The sequence below is a fragment of the Neoarius graeffei genome, chromosome 28 (assembly GCF_027579695.1).
Source record: "Neoarius graeffei isolate fNeoGra1 chromosome 28, fNeoGra1.pri, whole genome shotgun sequence".
In the NCBI taxonomy this organism is placed as follows: Eukaryota; Metazoa; Chordata; class Actinopteri; order Siluriformes; family Ariidae; genus Neoarius; species Neoarius graeffei.
In genome coordinates this window covers 6,674,654-6,699,192 of record NC_083596.1, presented here as the reverse complement: position 1 = coordinate 6,699,192, position 24,539 = coordinate 6,674,654, and the positions used below count along the sequence as shown (strand labels likewise).

At 41.7% G+C, this 24,539-nt stretch overlaps 1 protein-coding gene across 1 annotated transcript in view; it reads left to right on the top strand.

Moving 5' to 3' along the window:
* The first annotated feature begins 1,689 nt into the window (after positions 1–1,689).
* The window catches only part of surf4 (surfeit 4), a 47,736-nt gene continuing 24,886 nt past the window's right edge, over positions 1,690–24,539 (top strand). Inside the window, exon 1 of the mRNA XM_060913009.1 lies at positions 1,690–2,003. Within this exon, the coding sequence (XP_060768992.1) occupies positions 1,956–2,003 (48 nt within the window). The 5' untranslated portion in view covers positions 1,690–1,955. The remainder of the gene's footprint in view (positions 2,004–24,539) is intronic.

Here is a 24,539-nt window from a genome sequence, read left to right as displayed (position 1 = left end):
ATTTAGAGTCACCAGTTAACCTAACCTGCATGTCTTTGGACTGTGGGGGAAACCGGAGCACCTGGAGGAAACCCACGCGGACACGGGGAGAACATGCAAACTCCGCACAGAAAGGCCCTTGCCGGCCACAGGGCTCGAACCCGGACCTTCTTGTTGTGAGGCGACAGCGCTAACCACTACACCATCGTGCCGCCCTGGATGTTTGATATTTTTGATTAAGGATATGAGGCACTAGCCTGGCAAGCCAGACTATAACATGAAATGTACAAGCAAAAATACTTTCTGCCACTAGGTAGGGTTGTCTAGTTCACTATTCTAATGGGGCACACCTTTCTATGCTTTGATATCCGGCCTACAGGTTTTACGATGAATGCGTAAAATGGGCTTCCCCTGTTTTAAAAACCAGCAGCCGCCACTGATATATATATATATATATATATATCTGTGTGTGTGTGTGTGTGTGTGTGTATGTATTAGGGCTGTAACAATATGCGTATCGAAATCGCGATACGCAGAGCCACGATCCGTGTCGCGATACAAGAAGGCAGAATCGCGGTACACCCTTTCAAACTTCTCCTCAGCCCAAAAACAGAGGTGCTTCCAAACTTCAATTTATGAATACTTTACTTTTTATTAACCCCGCCGACAGTAGTCGGAGGGGTTATTATTTTCACCTGCGTCAGTCTGTGTGTGTGTGTATCTGTCTGTCTGTCTGTCTGTGTGTCTGCAAGATATCTCAAGAACCAATGGATCGATTTGGACCAAATTTTGGACGTGTTGCCAATCACCCAGGAAGGAAACCATTAAATTTTGGAGGTCAAAGGTCAAGGTCATGGCAGAACTTCGAAATTTTCGCCCAATGTATTTTAATAGGGAAAAGGCGGGGTTTGCACTCGTTAGAGTGTCCCTGTCTAGTTTAAATTACATTTTAAACTTACTTAAATTACTTTTATTTTTTATATCTATTAGTAAGTCGTTTTTTCGCCGACCTGCGACAATCTTCTCCGAGTCACGCAACATCCACACTCGCCACTGGCAGAGCATTCATTTCCTTTAAGCGGTCGCCATTCAGGTTGCGACGCGGGGAGCGAATCTGTAAACAAGCAGCTCATTGGCTGGCTAGGTGTGCCACAAGCCAATCACAATCACTTGACCGGAAAGGCATCATGTCTGCTTGGGCGGAAGCCTTCTGCGGCAGTTACATTTTGACACGCGAGCAATGTTTCACTATAAAAATTCCGTAATTTCCATCTGTTTTCCGCGATCACAGAAAATCATTGGCCCTATGAGACTGAGACAGTGAGAGAGCCACCCCAAAAAAAAATCTTCACGGATTTACACGATTTGGAAAAATGACTTTTTCAGAACCGACTCAACAGTATTATTTTGAGAAATAAAAGTCTTTGGATATACATTTGTTCATTTTTGCATACATATTACTCATTCTCTGCAGTGGTTTGAATTATTTGTTATTAAATAGTTAATGTAAGTAAGTAAATGTTAATAAGTCAAATTTACTACTTTAAAAAAACATTTAAAAAAAAAAATCGTGGGTGTATCGAATCGTGGGTCAAAAATCGCGATTCGAATCGTGAGTTGGGTGTATCGTTACAGCCCTAGTGTGTGTATATATATATAAACACACACACACTACTTACTGCAATACGTAATGTGCACTACTGTGTGAGTGAGTGAGAGAGAGAGAGAGAGAGAGAGGCGCGCGCGCTCGTAGAGTTCCTTGGTACACGTGGCACACGCAGCGGGTCCGCGGGATTGCTCGCGCGAGGGGGGCTTTATCGTATTGTAGCGGCGCGCGGGGGATTGTGGGACGGCGGCGGCCTAGTTTGTGCAGGCAGAGAGAGAGAGAGAGAGAGAGAGAGCCGAGCGAGCGGAAACACAACAGCGTTCACACACACTTTATTCTGTTAGCGGCGCGGGCACGGAATTGACAGGCCATGGGGCAGGACGACATCATGAGCGCGGCGGAGGATGTCGCGGATCAGGTACCGAATAACGGAAAAATAACTTCTGTTTTTTTTTTTTTTTACAAAATAGCACAAATTAGAGTTGATTAGCATAGCCGGCTAGGCTAGTTAGCAACCAGAGTTGTAGTTGAATTGAATGGGAGGAGGTTAATGCGAGTTAGCTTAACGTGAGTGCGGAAATGTGTGTGTGTGTATATATTGGCTAATTTTCAAGAAAATAAAACCAATCTGTGTTTAGTTGCTGCGTCAGTTTTGCACTACTTAGAGGAAATGGAGGAAATAGAGGCAGATCTGTACTAGCTAGCTAGTGCTAGTTGGCTAAATTAACTTTATAAGTTCAGATTATGGTTGATTTTATATTTGCAGTCATATATTATACGGGTGAACTTAGCCACTTTTACTCACTTGTAGAAACATCAGAAGCTGTAAACTGACAGTAAACTATTAACCTGGATTGTGTGAGGAAATTCTCTGCAAACATTTTCCACACACCGTCCACAGTGCAAAAGTTTTCATAAAGGGTTGGGTAGCGTTTCTCAAGTTATTTGCCAGGCAAATGTCAGTCTTTGGACTGTTTTTAAGACAAATGAGATTAAAGTGGCCCTTAAAAATCAAAACTTTTAGTAGCTGTTCTTTCGTCTTTGGGACGCCACATTTTGCAGGAAAAAAAAAATCAAAACGTTATCATTTGTCACTTCTTTGATGACTCATCCTGTACTATTGTCACGTTTGTCCAATTAAATGTTCCCTAGAGTGTGCGTGTCCCGCCTACAGGGGTAGCAACTAGTCCAGGGGTGGGCAATTATTTTTTCCATGGGGCCACATGAGAAACAGAAAATTTTGTGGAGGGCCGGACCAAAGGGCTGAACTAAATTCTGGATAATATTAATTGTATTTCTTTATATAAAGCAATAAATAACATTGTTTTTACAAGCTGCTAAGACTGGTAAGAGTCTGGAAAAAACGAGGTTGCCTTACAAAAAATGCCATTTATTCAATCAAATTTCCCAAAACAATGGTTAACAAAATGTGAACGTTTGTACCTTTTTTTTTTTTTCAGTCACATTCACCCCAAAACACAATAAAGACATCACAATATTGTCTTTCTACTCCAAATATCAAGCAAGATACATCATATTATACTAATGATGCCCACATTTGTAGTCTAATCACCTCATTTGGTGTTTTTCATTTGGTAATGCCGACTCAAATTGTAGTCTTTGAACACTGCGATCTGCTCTCCGCAAACTAAACACACGGCTTCATCTCTGACTTCAGTAAATAAATACTTCGCAGTCCATGTTTTGTTGAAAGCCCTGCATTCGGCATCTACCTTTCTTCTTTTTGCGGACATTTTGGGGGATAAAGTCTTCTTGTGACCTGCTCGCAACAACAATTCGGTGTAGGTATCAGATCTACAGATCGGCTCGGGCGCCTGCTGGTGACGTCACACTGTGTGATTGGCTGGACCGTTTGAAGGATGACGTACAAGTTTGTGGTTGGTCTGGACAAATTACGGAAGTAGTTATCGCGGGATTAGGTTTCGTGGGATTTCATGTCATGTTCATGTCGCGCGCATTGCGTTTTTGTTGAACACAACTTCAAAATAAAAGCAATGCATATTCAGTCCATGCATGAGGTAAAATTAGAAAATATGTTTATTTTGTAATTTCTAATTAACCTTACGCAGGCCGGTCAGAATGAACCGAAGGGCCGGATGCGGCCCGCGGGCCGGAAAATGCCCAGGTCTGAACTAGTCGGTGTCATGAAAGTGTTTGCTCTTTTAATTTAAAAAATGAACATTTTCCAACCATGCCTTGCTTGAAGAAAAATGGTTTGAGTTTATTGGTTTTATTTCACAGAGGGTGGAGTTTGTGTGACCTTTTCAGACGAGTGTTTTACCGATTTTCAGTTGTTCAACATCGGAACGTCATTACCTTGGAGAGATAGAGAACGGAATTCTGTCCTTATACACTGCTGAGGCTTATCCATCAATAAGTGCAGTGTAATATTTAATCTTTTTTTTAAATTTCACTTTATTTTCGTTTCCGGGCGGCACGGTGGTGTAGTGGTTAGCGCTGTCGCCTCAAGGCCAGTTTATGCTGACAACCCAGTCCTCACAGATGGCGTCGCAGATAGCGTCTGCATAGCCCCCCCACCTTCGCAGACGCTCTGCGTGCACCTCCCAAAAATTGTGACCACCGCAGAAGCCTCGCAGATAGCGTCGCAGACAAGAGGGCTCTGATTGGTCCACTCTACATCCTCTGTACACGCACTTCCGCTTCCCTACTTTCCCAGTTTGGTTTGTTTTCACGACCGGCATTTTTAAAAACACGAGCGAAGATGGAGCAGCACGAAGAGCGGTTGATCGAGGAAGTACGTACATCTATACGACTCCAGTTCTAGTCATTATAAGTAACCGGAGGATAAACACTCCACTAACCACACCCACCAACTACTCCTAGCGATTTTGCGACTTCGCGCCCCCTTGCGTTGTGGCGGTGAATAACATCGCGCACGCCTATTACTCCCCGCTCGACGATAAATTACAACTGTCTGCGAAAAGCTATCTGCGAAAGCCTTGTCGCAAGAGCATGCAGAGGCCCTCACAGCAAGAAGGTCCAGGTTCGAGCCCCGTGGCCGGCGAGGGCCTTTCTGTGCAGAGTTTGCATGTTATCTCCGTGTCCGCGTGGGTTTCCTCCGGGTGCTCCAGTTTCCCCCACAGTCCAAAGACATGCAGGTTAGGTTAACTGGTGACTCTAAATTGAGCGTAGGTGTGAATGTGAGTGTGAATGGTTGTCTGTGTCTATGTGTCAGCCCTGTGATGACCTGGCGACTTGTCCAGGGTGTACCCCGCCTTTCACCCGTAGTCAGCTGGGATAGGCTCCAGCTTGCCTGCGACCCTGTAGAACAGGATAAAGCAGCTACAGATAATGAGATGAGATTTTCGTTTCCTTTGGTGTTCACTGGAAATATCACACGCTAAATGAACACTCGGAACACAGTGCTGAGTTTAGTTTTAATCTAATGCTATGGAGCAAATCAGATAAGTGTATTATAATAATTCATCTATAAATCTCACTCTTTGCCTCAAAATAAGGTTTAAAAAGCTTTTTCGCCCATACTTCTACTAGACATGTGCAACAAGGTCGCTGTACGTCCACTACGCGTGCACATTTGCGTCAGTGCAATACAGTGATTCGCAGAAAAATGTTTCGCGGTTCAGCAGACGATTGGCTTATTGAAGAAGGGATGGAATATGTGCATACAACCATTTCTGTTCAGGATTCTTAAAGGAGATATGCAGAACCTTTATTTTTAAATAAATTTGAGTGGATAGTATCTCCATCCTTGACTCTTGTATGCTGCATAAATGGGAATAAAAAAATATATATTTGAGAGTTAAAATCAACTGCAAAGTTGGCATTTGAGCTGCCCCGCTGAGCCATGAGTGCGTGACGTCACAGGGGGAACCGGTTTTAAGGCCGAGGCCTTTGACAGCTATAGACCAAAGTCGTATAAATAATTTATGGTGAAAGTAAGAAATACCAGGCTTTCGTCTAAACGGGGGAACAGGGGTGCTGCGCCCTCTTACTCTCGGCGTGCGCCCCCTTACCGACTCCGTGAAAACATCCCAGCAACATTGTGACAATGTGTCTGATCATCAAATGCGTTATAATTGCTCCAAAAATATTCCAATCATAGTAGATACACCGCCAGACGGTGCAAAAACAATCTGAATTGGCATTTTCCAGACTGAGGCGCCATGTTGTTTAGTTGTTTACTTGTCGCGGCTGCTCTCGTGAGATTTGACATGGGTTACATACAAGGTCAGCTGACTTGTAGAGCGAGATTTCTCGAGACTGAATGACCTTTCACCCACTGGCGCGGGAGCTTTTGACAGAAGTAGTTCGCGAGTTGTTTTTGTTGACACTTGGGCATTTAAAGATGTCATCCCGCGGCACGAAGCGGAAGAAAGCCAAAGACTGTCCGGGGCAGAAGAAGATTACTTCTTTCTTTTTCAATGTTGACAGACAATTTGTTACAATTTCCCTCTCAGATACTCAGAATGTCCCATTGGAGCATTTTTCAAAGGCTTTGCATGGCGGGGGGGACAACCGGCACCATCCCCCCCCGCTTCGCTCCCTCGCCATGGTGAGCGCCCTCATGCTAAATTTTTCTAGAAAAAATCCTGAATACCGTTACCAACTTGCTCAACTAAAACTGATTTGACTTCATTGATTGTGGGTTGACTCTCATTAAAACAGGATAGGTGTTATAACTTATGCAACATACATGTACATGCATGCATTTTCACTGATAAAATATAAAACACTAATTAAATAATCAGATGAACTGAGACAATCACATTCTGAAGCAAATTAAATAATCTTATACCGGTAACTTAAATAATCTAAATGCAGGTAAACAACGAGTGGTGGTGGTGTTTTGTATCCCAATGAGAGTCGGAGCTTACCCGTCCGTGTTCTTGCTTCTTGAAGGCCGACCTTGTGGCCGATTGTTTTGAAACAGTTTGACTTTCAGTTATTCGCTCAGTTCTCCGTTCAGTCGCTTCTTCCACGCAAGGGTGAGATGTTGCTGCTGAGGCAAGCATATCCAGCAGAGAAATCAGATGGCTGGTCCACTCATTCTCCATTTTCTTCATACTGAGTACTCCGCCATTACTGCTCGGCTCAAAAGTCAAAGTGCCTTCCCACGCCATGTGGCACATAGGGCGGCGCCGATCTCCGTTTCCATCACCCTTGGCCCCTCGCCTATTACATAGCTAGGGTTACGGTCCTCTGGTAACCGTAAGAGTTTGACTCCCCACTCACATCTGTATTGCACCATGCCTTGCCAGACAGCAGTAGGTACCATTTTTATGATGGTCTTTGGTATGACCTGACTGTGAGTAGAACTCGCAATCTCCCAATCGAGAGGCGGACACGCTAACCACTAGGCCAACTCGCGGTCACTGCTTGGCTCAGGCAATTACTAAAGCCCGGGACAGAACGGCACCGGTTTTAGCAACAACCGTGGGGAGGTCACTGCCCGAGCGATAATATGTTACGTTCCGTCCCGCAACCCTCGGCTCACACTCTGGGAGAACTGGTGCAACTGAACTTTCCTTTTCTTGTAGTTTTCTTTTTCTTTCTTGTTGGTACTGTACCCTCTTTCAATACGGGCTTATAGCCAACACTCCTCAGCAGATCAGCGGTTTCATACGAGTCCTCAGTAAAATGTGCAGAGGAGAGACCACTTCGTAGGTGCCCAATGTGTCTGTGAACTTCTCACAAAATGTGTCCAAATCTTTGCAGTTTGAACATTCTTGGGCCATGAGTGCAACGTAAATCCAACTTCTGTCGTGTTGCTGCACCGGCCAGCGGCAAGGTGATGAATTAGCTCAAAATGGAAGCTCGAAGTTGCAGTCAGCTCTGTGTTTTAGTACAGCAGAAATGGTGATGAGACGGATAGCCTTCCTGCGGTGACGTCACCGATGTCAAGGTCATTCGCTCAGACCGCTACCTATATGAATCATTTTAATCGTTAAAATTACTATATTAGATTTATTGTTAATGCTTAAAACTATTCCTGTGCCATTCTTGAGGTCTCAAGGCGTTTATAAACACAAAGTGAGGCCATGGTTCTGCGTATCTCCTTTAAAGTGGTTTATCTCCTCCGTTATAACATCTCTGAGGCAGAGCTGTTGATCCTTTTTCATAGGGACACACATTCAGTTATCAGACATAGCTGCTTGTTTGTTCACGTTGATCTTATTCCTTTCAGGAGGAGTCGGATCAGATCCAGATCCACCCCTTTGGACTTAAGGCCTGTTCGAATTAAATGTCTCATGATTTTTTTTTTTTTTATACATCTGCTCAGTGATGAAACTTGCAATAAAATGTCCATAAGAGGAGCGAGTTCCTAGCTGTATATTGTATATTCTACGAAACTGGATGTTTCCCCTCGTGTGGTCATATGGTCGCACCTCAAGTGGTAGAAGAGAAAAGATGCTGGCTCTCATTTCAGTTTGGGGTGAACCAAAGCTCCGGCAACAATTTGAAAATACAGTAAAATGATCAAGTATACAAGAATTATTATTATTGTGTATTGGTTTTGCGATTCAGGAAACGTACGAGATTTAGGGGAGGGTCACGTCTACATAAACTAACCCCAGCACCCTATGTACATTTAATCCCATCAGAATAGGGTTTATCTCTAGTGAACTCTGATATGCCTGATCCAGTTAATTAGCTGATTAGTCGAAGTCAGTGAGTGCATTTACATGCACATAGAGAAAATCGAATTTCTGCCGTTGCTCGACTGAAATCGAAGTTCTAAATGCCATGGATACACTTTTTAGCTAGGCTGAAATTGAACCGAACTTGATTTCTCGTAATCGAGCTACACGACCTAGATTATGCGATTTTTGCCGAGCTACTTAGTGCATGTAAACCCTATCGAGCTACGTAGTTGAGCTACTTACTTCAGCACTGCCCCTTCCGGAAGTGACGAGTGACGAGACCACAAGCGGGAAACATGACAGCCTCGGTCGGCATGACAACAGTAGTAGCGAGCAGCAGAAGAGGTCAGGAGGAACAAACTAAGAAGAGAAAATGGCGAGCAGAAACGTGCACTTCTGGAGCAGTGAGGAGACAGAGTTCATGCTCATTCAGCTTAAGGAGTTGAATATATTAAAATTCATGGACGGGAGAAAAACGCGCAATGGAGAACACGGAACTGATAACTTTGTTTACACTCTTGAATAGCTCTTCTTCATGACAACAACCGGAAGTGTACCAACACAATGGGGCGTGTAGCGCCACCTGTGGCTCGGGTGCACAATGTACCTCACACAATAGCTCGATTTCCTTGTGTGCATGTAGGATTGGATTTCTCTGGCACCCCTGCTGGGACCCTTAGCTCGATTACCGACAGCAGCTCGATTTGGATGTGCATGTAAACGTACTGAGTGTCTTAGAGCAGGAAAACACTCAAATATCCAAGTCAGGAGGTTCTCCAGGACCAGGCTTGAGAACCTGTGACCTGGTGAAACAGCTTCCTGTGAAAGGTGTCATACGTTATAAATTATAGCATGCTATTGCTTTATATGTGACTGTACAGCCATTACCAAAAGACAAAGTTCACGATATTATATCCCAGCTGTTACTCAGTGGTGTCTTAACACATCCCAGCCACACAGAGTTCTTCATACTGGTTTATAAAAAGCTCTTTGTGGTGGTGTAACAGTTTATGGGCTGCAGTGTTTTAACTGATCTGGAGTTCGTATAAAGATGCAGCAAAATGTCTGTACAATTGTGTGACACAGTAAAGAAAGTAACGGATACATCGCTAAGATGTTATGGAAATAACCTCCATCCTAAAATTGGGATCTTGGAAGCTCAGGTTTCACGGTCAGCATGTGAAGAACGGTGCTGTACATCAGGCTTGTGTGGGATTTTCTTTCGCCCACGACAATACAGGAGTCGTTCATTTCGTGAACGAGATGGAAGCGTCAGTGTTGTGTGAAGGTTCATAGAAATAAAGGTATAAAACTTTTTTTTTTCTTGTCTTTTAGTGTGTATAATTTATCCTGAAACAGGAGTATATTGTATATTAGGGCTGGACAATATATTAATTTAATGTGATAGTGTTTGTCACGATACATTTTTCTGAAATATTGTGATTTTTTTTTTTTTTAAATCATGAATGTAAATGGATTACATGTAACTAGTTTTGTATTTTCTATTTCTAGTGAGTCTTTCTATCCTCCTTTTCAGTGCTCAATCATTTAACAGTATCGTTCTGTAATTTGTCATGTTTTGCACTGATGCTTATCGTGATACATGTTGCGTGTCAAGGAAATGTCTTCAAGCCTCACCATGTAGTAATCCTTGAAAGTACATATTTAGACCTTAAAGACCACGAAAGGTTTATTTTAAATGCTAATTAACGAATTAATTAACGATGTACCCTTAAAGGGGCCGGCTCACCCTTCCCAGAATCCTCTGCGCCAAGTATCGAGTCGCCATTTTCGATGCTAGTGATATTCCAGAAGCAATCTGCAACAATTCAGTAGATATTAAATGTTAGCATGAAATTGAAGATAATTTGATAAGTATGTATATTTTAATTCTTCCGCTGATTCTTTTTCATTTCTGTTGTAATGGACCCGAACCGGGTTCGGCTGTCTTGCGGGTGGCCACGAAGCAAAGAAAAGATGAGGCATGTTTTGTTCAAAGCTTCCACGGGTGATGCGTAGATGAAGAAATGGTTAGAGATGGGTTTTGAAGGGATCATTAACGGTGAGTTTGTGGAGGTTTTTGGTGCACGGCGAGCTAACAGAGTAAATATAAATATAAACAACGAACTGGGTTCTGGGAAAGGTGAGCCAGCTTCCTTTAAAGTGCATATCCTGGACCAATTTGCGGGTTTTTATTGTTATTTTTTTTAATATGAAAGTATGTCCCTTTACACACCCATCCAGAAGGGTAATTTTGCACAAGGCCATCTGTCTACAGCAGAAAAAAAAAAAAAAAAACGCGTCTGGAAAAATCCCAAGGGAGTCTGGAGCCAGATTCGTGACGTCACGTGCGGATCCGCCAGCAGGCTGCGAGAGCTTGCACGGATTCAGTGCCAGTGTTGGGCACGTTACTTTCAAAAAGTAATTATAGTTACTCGGTACTTTTCCCAAAAAGTAACTGAGTTAGTAACTGAGTTACTTTGTCATAAAATAACTAATTACCAGGGAAAGTAATTATTCCGTTACATTGTGTCCCCCCCCCCCCAAAAAAAAAAATCAAATTCAATTAGTGTAATCATAATAAAAGTGAATGTTGACTGTGTTTAATGACTGAAATGGACACTTAACAGAACCAATTAGTAACGTTATCTACACTATATTAATATTTATTTATTTTAGCTTCGCCTCAGAAATAATAATACAAACAAAAAACGAATTAAGGTATAGAAACTAAAATATAAAAACTATTACAAAAAAAGTGAGGCAGGGTAACCACAACAGTCCTAGACCAATTACTGTGGGCCCAACTATAAAAATAAAAAACTGAAATTAGAATAATTTACTAGCCAAAAACGAGTTGATATGAATATACAAAAGCAAACATAATCTAAAATTAGGCTATATACTAAACAATTAGGCATGATAGCCACAATAGTCAGTAGGCCAATTACTGTGGGCCCGACCATAAAAATAAAATAACTGAAAACTAGGCTATTTAAAATATTTAATATGGACAATAAATATATACTAACTTAAAAGCAGCATGAAAGTTCTCCTAATAGGAGACGAGGCTTATTGCATTTTATGCAGATGGATTTGTACGACCTAGGATCATCTGCATCGTAGCACTGTAACAGTGCATTTCTATAATAGCTTAATAACAACGATTTAAAGCTTCTTAGCCCATGTTTACATTAGACCGTATCAGCGGATCATCAGATTAACGTTTTTAAAACGATTCGTGTGCACACAGCAACACCAATACATGATTCGCGTGCACACAGCAACACCAATACACGGATACGCTCGGCTCCGCAGGCATCCTGCGCTCCAAATCACTCCGCCCTGAACAGCGAGTGCCCTCTGGAGCGTGCGCACTCCGGCCCTGCGCAGCTCACAGAGCGCGCGAGTGAAGTGAACAAGCTGTGATTCGGGACTGAGCCGCTGTGTGTGTGATCCCAGCGCATATCACTTACCACTTGCAAGTGGAAGGATGGCAAGCCTAAAGACAATCATAACTACACAATGGGCAGTATTTGCATCAGTATTTGCAGTATTTTCATACTTTTATACTCTTTAATGAAAGGTGATACAAGGCGGAAGTCCGCGCCGTTTTTCAGCAGTCGCGTCACATGACCAACGCCAGCGAATCAGGAAGGTGGATGTCACAGTGACGTTGTCCAATGAGACGCCAGCTAGAGCTCAGCACAGCGTATTCTGAATGTTTACACAGCACCGGAACTGACACGATCTGGATTGAATACGTGGACCCTGGCGGATTCCCGTTTCCCGGCGTTTCCAGGTGGTTTAATGTAAATGGACAGTGCATCCGCGAAGAAAACAAGACAGATACGGTCTAATGTAAACGTAGCCTTAGCGTAACATCAGTACATCTCAAGTGTTCAGGTAGAATGTTCCACAACCGAGAAGTTCGTAGAAAGAAGGATCGCTGATGGGTGACTGTTTTACATCTATCGGGGCGGTAGCTGATGGCCTTAGTGTTGGCTGATGATCTTGTAGTTCTGGTAGGAATTGAACGAGTAGGAAGAACATCAGGAGAGACTGTAACCAGGCCAGTAGTGGCTTTAAAGAAAAAGATTAGATCCAAATATTCATGCCAGCAGCAGAGAGGTAATAAATCGGTAGAAATGAGCCGTTCTTTATAGGACTCGGCACAGAGAAATGGAAGACCAAGAACGAATTTCGTTGCACGTCGCTGGATACGTTCTACTTGTTGGATCAGCTTTACAGTTTGTGGACTCCAGACCTGAGTGGCATATCCTAGAGCTGAACGTACCACCGTAAGATATAAAGTTCGGCGAGTTCTTGATTTACTGATCTCCAGTGCAGTTCTTTGCAAGAAACCAAGAAGTTTATTGGCCTTAGCACATCTCTCACTGACTTGCTTGGACCATGTCAAATCGCTGCAAATCCACACTCCGAGGTCTTTCTCTTGAGAAGTCAATAGAAGTGGTTTCTCATTGAGGATGTATTGAGTTTCGGTTGGAGTTGTTTTACGAGTAATGCGTTGAGATTTGCACTTGGTCTCGTTAAAAACGAATCCAGACCTCCTTGACCAGTTTTCTAGACTATGAAGATCTTGTTGGACAATGTGAGAAGATATCTATCAAATTTAATATATTTTCGTAGTTATTAAAATTGTTAGAATAAAACTCAGTTTCTAAATGTTTTAGAACTTTTGATATTTATTCACTTAAACAAGAGCTGCAACTGGCTATCACACGAGTCAAAAATGAAATTATGCATGTCAAGCAATGTACCAAAAAATAAATAATAAAATATGTATATAGACTCTTGATAGTGCATATTAAATAAATCAAACTGGTATGCAACTTAGAGTACTCGTTACTAAAAAAAAAAAATAACGCCGTTAGTAACTCCGTTTATTTCTAACGCCGTTATTCCCATCACTGGCCATGAGATGAGGTGAGGTGCTTCATAAGGTTTGAATTACTGGCCACTGACGAGGACAAACGCTTTGTTCCTCGACATAATGTGCATTGCACGTAGACATTTTTGCCTTTTATTTCAAGTAATGAAAAGTAATGGCTGTATTTCCGATTTGAAAACGCAGTCTTGGGCTGACCGCTCGCCATCGCTGTGTCTTCTGATTGAAAGTGTGCGCAGTAGTACAGTAGACGTAGCCTACCTACGTACGTTGTCCAAATCTACTCTGATTGGCTTACTGTGCCGTTGTCTCGCATCTCCCCGCCCCACACTAAAGCAGAGTAAAGAAAGGCTGAACGAGCAGCGTGCCAGATGAAAACATCTTTAATAAAGTAACGCATAGCATTTTATTGTAAGTAACGGGAACGGTGTTATAACGATGTAAAAAGTAATTAGATTACTCGTTACTAAAAAAAAAAACGCCGTTAGTAACGCCGTTTGTTTCTAACGCCGTTATTCCCATCACTGTTCAGTGCACAGTCTGTGTAGACCAAGTTTAGCAGCTAGCGATTTTGCATTGAAGTATGGAATTGTCACCTGAGCGCTGGATGGAACGGTGTCTTTTTTTCAGATCAAGTTGCCTCGAGAAGCCCATTTCCCACTGCAAATAGTTCTCAAAGTCGCCGGGCCTTGTCAAGTGAGCACCGCAAATAATGCTGTAGTCTGTAGCATGTAGCCAATTTTTCCGGGTGCCTCACACGAAGCGCTCCCGTTTCTCTCTCGTTGTCCGGTCTTTTGGAAAACGATGAGTACTGATCCCATCAAGATCGATGTTGCTACAGGCAGATTCTACCATAACAGAGGCCAGTTAAGTCCCATCTCCTTAAATTGCTGAATTGATTATTTTGATCATTCTATTAAGTTTTTCTAGTAGCATTTGGGGTCTTGGACATTCACAGTAAATTTTAGGACGGTAGTCCTGGTAACTAATTAATAAAAGCCTGACATGACAGACAGGCTAAATGACAATAAAAACACATCGGTTCCTATCATCAAAATCTGACCGACAAACTAAAGGCCAATTTATGCTGACAACCCAGTCCTCGCAGATAGCGTCGCAGACAGTGTCTGCGTAGCCCCCCCACCTTCGCAGACGCTCTGCGCGCACCTCCCAAAAATTGTGACCACCGCAGAAGCCTCGCAGACAGCGCCGCAGACAAGAGGGCTCTGATTGGTCCACTCTACATCCGCTGTACACGCACTTCCGCTTCCCTACTTTCCCGGTTTGGTTTGTTTTCACGACCGGCATTTTTAAAAACACGAGCGAAGATGGAGCAGCACGAAGAGCGGTTGATTGAGGAAGTACGTACATCTATACGACTCCAGTTCTAGTCATTATAAAAAAAAAAAAAGTTCTAGTCATTATAAGTAACCGGAGGATAAACACTCCACTAACCACACCCACCAACTACTCCTAGCGACTTCGCGCCCCCTTGCGTTGTGGCGGTGAATAACATCGCGCACGCCTATTACTCCCCGCTCAACGATAAATTACAACCGTCTGCGAAAAGCTATCTGCGAAAGCCTTGTCGCAAGAGCATGCAGAGGCCTTAACGTCTACCATCATATTCTGACAGACACTCTAGATGACAATAGCAACAAAACTGTTTTACATTATTAATCTGACAAATTTAGTAATAATATTAAATACCTAATCACTAGAACCAAATAATAAAATAAAATATTGAAATAAAAAAGATAAAATTTATTTTCAAAATTGAAATATCAACAATAATTGTCAGAACAGTGACGATAGACACGACTGTGTCACTTTCGTGGGGAAATAGCACATTGAAATGGCCTGTTGGCTGAAAGGGTCGCAAGTGGCTTTGATTTATCTCAACTTGCCTCCAAAAAAATTTAAATATGAATGCACAAATATATTCTCAATGTTTCTATCGTCAAAAATTTCTATCGTCAGGATAGCTGACTGAAAATCTTACCTTGATTTATTTGATGAAATCTAGCTGTCAGAACTCCGAGTCTTGCCCAGAAGTAAATGTCTGCTGTCACAAAAATCATGCGCAGTAGAATTTCCTCTTTGCGTCAGTCAACATGTGCGTGGCGAGGGCTTGAATTTTGCTATCGTCAGGTGCGTTTGACTGACAGACTGACGATAGCATTTTTTAAAAATAACTGTGGGCTTCTCGTCGTGAACGAAATAGTTTTTTCGCTGTTAATCTATTTCAGCTCTATCTGTTGACACCCAAAAATGATAAAGCCTGCTTCCACATGATAACTACCAAAGATCCATAATGGCCGAGTCTATCGTCAGGTCATCTGACAGAAATTCACTGACGATAGCAACAGGGATAATGAAAGTGATTTTTAAAATGGGAGTTATGTCTGTCAGATATGTCAAAGAAATAGAACTTTATTCTTTAAAAATCTTTTATTGATGTACTCGGTGTATTTTTAAATGACGTGCTGTTTTAGAAGACCAAATACCATATTTTCAATCTTGAAAATATTACCTCACTGAAAAAAGGACAAGAAAAATTTCTTATTTTGTGGGCAAGTGGTTAATGTTGCGGTAGAATCTGCCTACACCCTCCTACGATACACCTGTTAACCATTTTAATAATTACGTGATAACGTTGAAGAAATTTGCAGAAAACCACCAGGTCGTTTTCTCATAAACAAACCAGCACTGACGTAGGATTCAGAGGGAGGCGTCCCGCACGCGACGTCACGAAAATCAATGTTATCCGGGAAATCCAAACGCCAAGTTTTTTCAGAGGCGGACCAATTCACCTCAAATGGCTTGATTTCAACTGGATTTTTCTGGTATTGCGCAAGATAAAAAAAAAATTGCAGAGAATGCAGAATGTGACAGATATTTGACCAAAGTTTAATATAAAATAGCAGAATTACATTGATCTTGCTCCTGAATTTACCCGTGATAGAGCAATTCCAGCGTTATGGACGTGACACTTGAACTCAAAATGGCAACAAATGACCCAGTGCATGTTTTATTGTCTCCCAGTATTTAAACAGGTGTTGCATATTTTAAGGCTGTACCATACTGGAGAAGTGATAGAACAAGAACAATTCCCATAGTACATCTAGGGCATGCCAGAAAATGCCAATAAAAGATGCGTTATGGATGTGACAGAAAAAGTATCACTTTTCTTGGGTGACTGTACATTTTTATCAAACTCTGTGAAATTGTAAACCTAATGTCGAAATGGAAATATCCATTTGATAAAGGGGTCCAAGGTGAATATTAAAAAAATCTTTGTTTAAAATATTTTGTATTTCATGCAGAGTTTCGGAAGGAAAAGTCAGCGTTATGGATGTGACGAAATTCCGTTATGGATGTGACGCGTCTGAAATAGACATGGCATATGTTTAGAAAATCAGCAATTTAACCACCATAACCCTTTGAAAAACTCTCTAAATATCAGCTAAAGCTATCAAAGTTCTTAAATAATATTTAGGATGGCTATTGTTTTGCTGTTTTGTGGATTTTAGCATACATTTCTGTGGCTTGTAGCAATAATATAGAATTGTACATGATCAAAGTTGATTTTAGCTTGGGTTTTACATTATAAGAAAGAAAGACTGACAGTGACATATTAGGTTGGTTACAAATTGGTTCAACTTATTCACATCTGTAAAATACAGGCCTAGGTGAGATCTCTGGGAGTGGTTTTGATGTATTACATGTTGCTTTATTTTTGCATGGTGAGGTTGACATTTACATGGAATTGCCCGATATGCACTTTAACGGTTCCACTACAGCAGTGAGAAAAAGTATAGTTTGGTAACTTTTTCATTTCAAGAGTGTGTGAGCGTATATATTATCTCAGGAATGAAGAGAGATTCCTGAAGGCACTTCCTGTCTGTGATCTCGCTCTGCAAAGAAAATTGACAACTGATGTAAAATAAATTTGGCCTCCATTTTGTGTCCTAAGCAACTCTGTAAGGAACACTGGAGTAATTCATGAGACATTAGTCATTGTTTCTGTATCGCATGACCTTCATCGTCTGGTTTGTAATGAAAGACCCGAGGTACAAGACCTGACATGGGCTACTCTCTATGCTGTGCTCTTTACACTTGAGCGTTTTTCGAGACCTTGCCATGACATTCCCGCTTGCTTAAGCCCAGGTGATTTGCACAAGCGCTGTTTGGCTCGGCGGTTTTCTCTCTTTCTCACACACAAACGTTCCCTCCCACCCAATGGTCCACATCAGCATTTCCCAGAATGCCTCAGCCAATCGCTGAGGCAGGCAACTGTATCAGCCCACAGATCGGCGATTGCACGAGCGCTCTTTTAATGAGCATGTTTCTGTGTATAAGCTTGTTAAGTCGGCAGCTTCAAAACGTGGCTGGATAATGAGGGGTATTTAAAGGGGGGGGAAATGAGTCTGGATGAGAGGAAAAGACACAAAACTGGAGAGTTTGACTGCTCGGTGTTGTCGCATAATCCGAAGAGGAGATGAATGAGCTGACTCGCTTTCCCTGCCTTCACTTCCATCAGGGAGAATGATTTGAGTTGATTGTTTTTGTTAAAATTATAATACATAGGGCCAAATTACTCAATTCTGATTGGTCAATCAAGGAGGGCTTTTTTCCCCCCCCCGAACACGGGGCTGTATTTCTGAAATGCTATTGGCTAGTGCGTTGCTTGGTTACAGTTACAAAAAATTGTCAAAATGGCTGACTCAGCAATGCCACGTTTTGCTATATTTGATGAAGAAATGATAAACCAATTGAAAGCTGCAAGCGAAAATGAAAATACCAAAAAAGTACGAATTTGTCTTTCCGTGTTTCCGCTGCAGAAAGACAAACGACTCTCTAGTGGCGTATGAATGCTGAGAGTTAGACAAGGTGCTATCACAGTTTTATGCAGAAGTGAGGAAAGGAAATGGGAAACCTACGAACCAGACTCTCTTAAAGTAATGCAGGCTTTTGTAAAGAAGTTCCAATAAAATTTTGTAAATCACTTTCAAAATCCTCATGTCGTGTTGCTGTGCCATGATGAAAGACGCTTTAGAAACTGATTCAAACATGCAAGATAGTCTCGCGCCCTGATTGGTTCAGAAAACGTGAATGACAAATGTTGTGAACTTGAATGGCTTCTGAAGTATGAATTTGGCCCTGTATATTATAAACAAGTAATCGTATGGTTCCTCGTAAAATTAAGGATCAATTTCACTCATGATTTCAAAGTTTTGAAAATCGTGACTTGGGCAATTTTCAAAACTTCGAAATCACTCGTGAAATTAATCCTTAATTTTACTCAGCCCCGTACGATTACCTATACATAGTGTCAAATAAAATGAAATGATTTTCACATTTTTATATAATTAAAGTATGAGCAAAAAATCTGTAATCTGCTTGAGCAAATTAATTTTTTAATTTAAGCAAATTAGAGATTTTTTTACTTATTTTATTTGCTTATTATAATTTGCTCATTTATTTTTCAAATTTATTTTAAAATTTGTATTCAATTTTATTTCCCTTCCATTCACCTTTAACGACCAATAGTGTCAAAAATAAATAAAATGAATGATTTTCACATTTTTATATAAATTATGAGCAAATAAAATCTGTAATCTGCTTAAACAATTAATTTATTTTTAATTTGTTTAAGCAAATTCTATAATTTATTTGCTTTATAATTATTAATTATAATTTGCTAAGTTTTCAAATTTATTTTTAAACTTGTATTCAATTTTAATTTTTCTCTTCCATTCACCTTTAACTGCAAGCGGTGTTCGTTGCTTGGTTACGGTTACAAAAATTAGCAAATTTTGTCAACAAAATGGCTGACTCTGCTCACTCAGCAATGCCGCGTTTTGCTATATTTGACGAAGAAATGATAAACCAATTGAAAGCTGCAAGCGAAAATGAAAATACCAAAAAAAGTACGAATTTTTGTCTTTCCGTGTTTAAGAAATGGGCCGCAGAAAGACAAATAAGCGAGACTCTAGTGGCGTATGAACGCTGTGAGTTAGACAAGGTGCCATCGCAGTTTTATGCATAAGTGAGGAAAGGAAAATGGGGAAAACTACGAACCAGACTCTCTTAAAGTATTGCAGGCAGCATTGGATCGGCATCTGAGACGAGAGAAATATCCGGGATCAATCCTGAAAGATGTTACTTTTCAAGAATCACGAAAAGTCCTCGAGAGATTTGCGAAAACAAGAAATTCTTTAGAAACTGATTCAAATGTGCAAGATTGGTTCAGAAAACGTGAACGGCTTCCGAAGTATGAATTTGGCCCTGTATATTATAAACAAGTAATCGTATGGTTCCTCGTAAAATTAAGGATCAATTTCACTCGTGATTTCAAAGTTTTGAAAATTGCGACTCGGGCAATTTTCAAAACTTCGAAATCACTCGAAATGAATCCTTAATTTTACTCAGCCCCATACGATTACCTATACTAATTTTTAACAGTGGTGGGTATCACAACCCCCCTGTTATCAAAGCTATTTATGATTATAAATCATGTCAACATGTTAAACTTTTGCTCAATGACAACATTTAAAGTTAATGGTTCCAGCAAATAGTTAAAGATTGCACCTAGGTCTGTGCGATATGGGAAAAAATGAATATCCCGATACATTTTCTCCATTTCACGATATACGATATATATCTCGATATATTTAAATCTCCTCTAAAGGACCCCATGAAATCTAACTTTTACTCTTTGCTGTTTTCACTACAATCCCTGCAGGTTAAATAACATTCTTGGTTAACTTTACAGGTGGTTTTCAACAACACATTTTAAATTTTCATGTTGGTGATTAATCACAATTGAATTGAAATAAGACTATTTTTATTCAACAAAAGATGTGGCACAAACTGCAAAAACAATCTTGAAAATTGCAACAAAGGGGCAACACAATACAGAGCTGCTCAGAGCTCAAACCAATAAAGTGCAGCTCAACACTGAGAAAGACATTTAGCCTAAATAAGAAAAGTGCTCTTTCATTAAATTTTAAAAAATAGATCTCCAAGCTATTAACCTGACTACTGAGAACCACTGGAACATTCACAATAGAGAGAGAGAGATTGAGGGAGAGAAGAGGGAGATCTGCAAAACATCATTTTTCTCTTTGCACACTTTTGAACTGAATGTTTTCTGGCTCTGCCTCTCAGATGTGTATAATTCCGGCTGCTGCCTTTCGTGATGACGACAGGTTTTTTTTGCACACTTTACAAACTGGCATTTGCTGTTCCACGTCCTCCTCGCGATATCCAAAAAAATGCCAGATGACTGACCCCTTACTAGTTCTTTTAGGAACCAATTCGTCCGCTTCCATTTTTAATTTGTCGCTGAAATTGACAGAGCTTACACAGTAGCCTATGCAACACCAGCGATTGCACGAACTGAGTCAGCGCTGGAAACCGGAACTAGGAAATCTTCCCACCGGCAGTGTTGCCAGATACTGCTGACGTTTTCCAGCCCAAAATATGTTCAAAACACACTTAAAACCGCCCAATCTGGCAACACAACCGAAACTAGAAAATCTTCCCGGAAGTTCCTTTCGGCACCGAGATGTCGCCCGGGATTGGTTGGCGAGTGCGTGACGTTATTGTTTTCTTTACCCTTTGGCAGCCTCTCATGTTACTGCCTGAGGGACAGGGAGATGTTTTAAACAAACACGAAACAAACACAAGTCGGAAGATGACCATAAAATACTCGATAGTTACGATATAATAATTTTATGTATCGCACACAGAATTTTCGGCGATATATCGAGTATATTCGATATATCGCACAGCCCTAATTGCACCTAAATTTTTAATCATGCTCAGGATATAGACTATGGATTTATTAGGGCCCGAGCCCTATGGGCGAAGGCCCTATTGTTCTTGTAAGAGTTCACTATTATTAGGGCCCGAGCCCTATGGGCGAAGGCCCTATTGTTCTTGTAAGAGTTCACTATTATTCTTCTTCTTCCGTCTTCTTCTTCTTCTTTATTTTTCTCCGCTGTTGGGCCATTTTCGGGGCGCTTGCCATGGGCGAAAACGCACGAAATTTGGCACCAGTTCCGAGAATTGCCACCGCTACTCAGAACCAGAAGCCCAAACTTGGCCGGGGCTCAGGGCCTCTATAGCGCCCCCTAAGTCGTTGTGATTTTGGCCTCCCGCATTAAGGTGCCTGGGTGCCATGTAGTTTGTAGTAGTGGCATGCCATTTGGTACGCATATGTATCTCACTAAGCCGGTCAAAAATTTAATGCCAATGCATTAGCCACGCCCAACAGGAAGTGAGGTAATTTCACTTTTGTGCGAAATGCATGGCCACGAAGACGGCGCAACTCCTCCTAGACCGTTCATAGGAATGTCACCAAAATTGATACACATCATGTACAGACATGGCTGACAAAAGTTACTAAATACGTTTCACGTACGATAAACCGTTCAGAAGTTATACGTCAATCAATTTTCGATGCAAAATTTTACATGCTTAAAAATTCATAACAAATCTTCTGATTGCTCAAAACTGCTCATACTTCACACGCAAATCACTCATTGGGCTTCTGACATATTACCCAATTTCTGTGATATTTCGCCACTGGGGGCGCTATTTTTGGGCAGAAAATCCAATCTTTCCTCAACTTTGGTCGAACTTCACGGCTACCCTCTTACTACCTCCCATGTCATGTATACCACATTTTGGGTATTTTCGTCCATGGGGGCGCTGTTTTTGGCCGACGCAATTGCTCCAAAACGGGTTTTTGGTAAATAATTCCATAATGCTTTTCCTTCACACCACTACCTTGTGATATTACGTTGCTGTTGTAGACACTTATTTTCCCAGCTCATAATCGCTCATGTACAGCATTGCGCCACCTACTGACATGGGAAAAACCAAAAAATTTATTCTTCAAAAATCTATATCTCATCTTCTATTTACTCAATTGTCATCAAACTTCATACGCAAACTCTTCATAGCTCACCTGACATATACGCCAAATTTTGTGCACTTTCGCCACTGGGGGCGCTATTTTTGGGCAACATATCCAATCTTTCCTCAAATTTGGTCAAACTTCACGGCCACCCTCTTACTACCTCCCATGTCATGTATACCACATTTTGGGAATTTTCGTCCATGGGGGGCGCTGTTTTTGGCCGACGCAATTGCTCCAAAACGGGTTTTTGGTAAATAATTCCATAATGCTTTTCCTTCACACCACTACCTTGTGCTAGTACGTTGCTGTTGTAGACACTTATTTTTCCAACTCATAATTGCTCATGTACAGCATTGCGCCACCTACTGACATGGGAAAACCCAAAAATTTATTCTTCAAAAATCTATATCTCATCTTCTCTTTACTCAATTGTCATCAAACTTCATACGCAAACTCTTCATAGCTCACCTGACATATACGCCAAATTTTGTGCACTTTCGCCCCTGGGGGTGCTGGTTATGGCAAAAATGATATTGCAGCTTCTGATTTGTCAAACTTGGCAAGCCAACTCTTTACAAGACCCTTATTGGGGCGCTTGCCATGGTCGACAACGCACGAAATTTGGCTCCTTTTTCTTAGACTGCCACCGCTACTGAGAACCAGAAGCCCAGATCCAGGCGGGCCTCGGGGCCTCTATAGCGCCCCCCGAGCACCGTACAGTGCGAGACCCTATTGTTGCCATGTGTCCAATTCTGTGCTTTGTCGCCATTGTGGGAGTAATGTCTCTTGCCGAAGAAGCTGTGGAAGGTTTTTCGCGGGGACGCATGCCCCCGCCCCCCTTGGCCGCTGGCGCGAGGGCCCGTCGAGGCCGCTTGCGGCTTTAATTATTCTTCCGTCTTCTTCTTCTTCTTCTTCTTCTTTATTTTTCTCCGCTGTTGGGCCATTTTCGGGGCGCTTGCCATGGGCGAAAACGCACGAAATTTGGCACCACTTCCGAGAATTGCCACCGCTACTCAGAACCAAAAGCCCAAACTTGGCCGGGGCTCAGGGCCTCTATAGCGCCCCCTAAGTCGTTGTGATTTTGGCCTCCCGCATTAAGGTGCCTGGTTGCCATATAGTTTGTAGTGCTGGCATGCCATTTGGTTCGCTTATGTATCTCACTAAGCCGGACAAAAATGTAATGCCAATGCATTAGCCACGCCCAACAGGAAGTGAGGTAATTTCACTTTTGTGCGAAATGCATGGCCACGAAGACGGCGCAACTCCTCCTAGACCGTTCATAGGAATGTCACCAAAATTGCTACACATCATCTACAGACATGGCTGACAAAAGTTACTAAATACGTTTCACGTACGATAAACCGTTCAGAAGTTATACGTCAATCAATTTTCACTTCAAAATTTTACATGCTCAAAAATTCATAACAAATCTTCTAATTGCTCAAAACTGCTCATACTTCACACGCTACTCACTCATTGGGCTTCTGACATGTTACCCAATTTCTGTGACATTTCGCCACTGGGGGCGCTATTTTTGGGCAAAAAATCCAATCTTTCCTCAAATTTGGTCAAACTTCACGGCCACCCTCTTACTACCTCCCATGTCATGTATACCACATTTTGGGAATTTTCGTCCATGGGGGGCGCTGTTTTTGGCCGACGCAATTTCTCCAAAATGGGTTTTTGGTTAATAATTCCATAATGCTTTTCCTTCACACCACTACCTTGTGATAGTTCGTTGCTGTTGTAGACACTTATTTTTCCAACTCATAATCGCTCATGTACAGCATAGCGCCACCTACTGACATGGGAAAAACCAAAAAATTTATTCTTCAAAAATCTATATCTCATCTTCTATTTGCTCAATTGTCATCACACTTCATACGCAAACTCTTCATAGCTCACCTGACATATACGCCAAATTTTGTGCACTTTCGCCCCTGGGGGTGCTGGTTATGGCAGAAATGATATTGCAGCTTCTGATTTGTCAACCTTGGCAAGCAAACTCTTTACAAGACCCTTATTGGGGCGCTTGCCATGGTCGACAACGCTCGAAATTTGGCTCCTTTTTCTTAGACTGCCACCGCTACTGAGAACCAGAAGCACAGATCCAGGCGGCCCTCAGGGCCTCTATAGCGCCCCCTAACGTGTTGTGATTTTTGCCTCTCGCATTAAGGTGCCTGGTTGCCATGGAGTTTGTAGTAGAGGCATGCCCTTTGGTACGCATATGTATCTCACCAAGCCGGACAAAAATGTAATGCCAATGCATTAGCCACGCCCTACAGGAAGTGAGGTAATTTCACTTTTGTGCGAAATGCATGGCCACGAAGACGGCGCAACTCCTCCTAGACCGTTCATAGGAACGTCACCAAAATTGATACACATCATCTACAGACATGGCTGACAAAAGTTGCTAAATACGTTTCACGTAGGATAAACCGTTCAGAAGTTATACGTCAATCCTTTTTC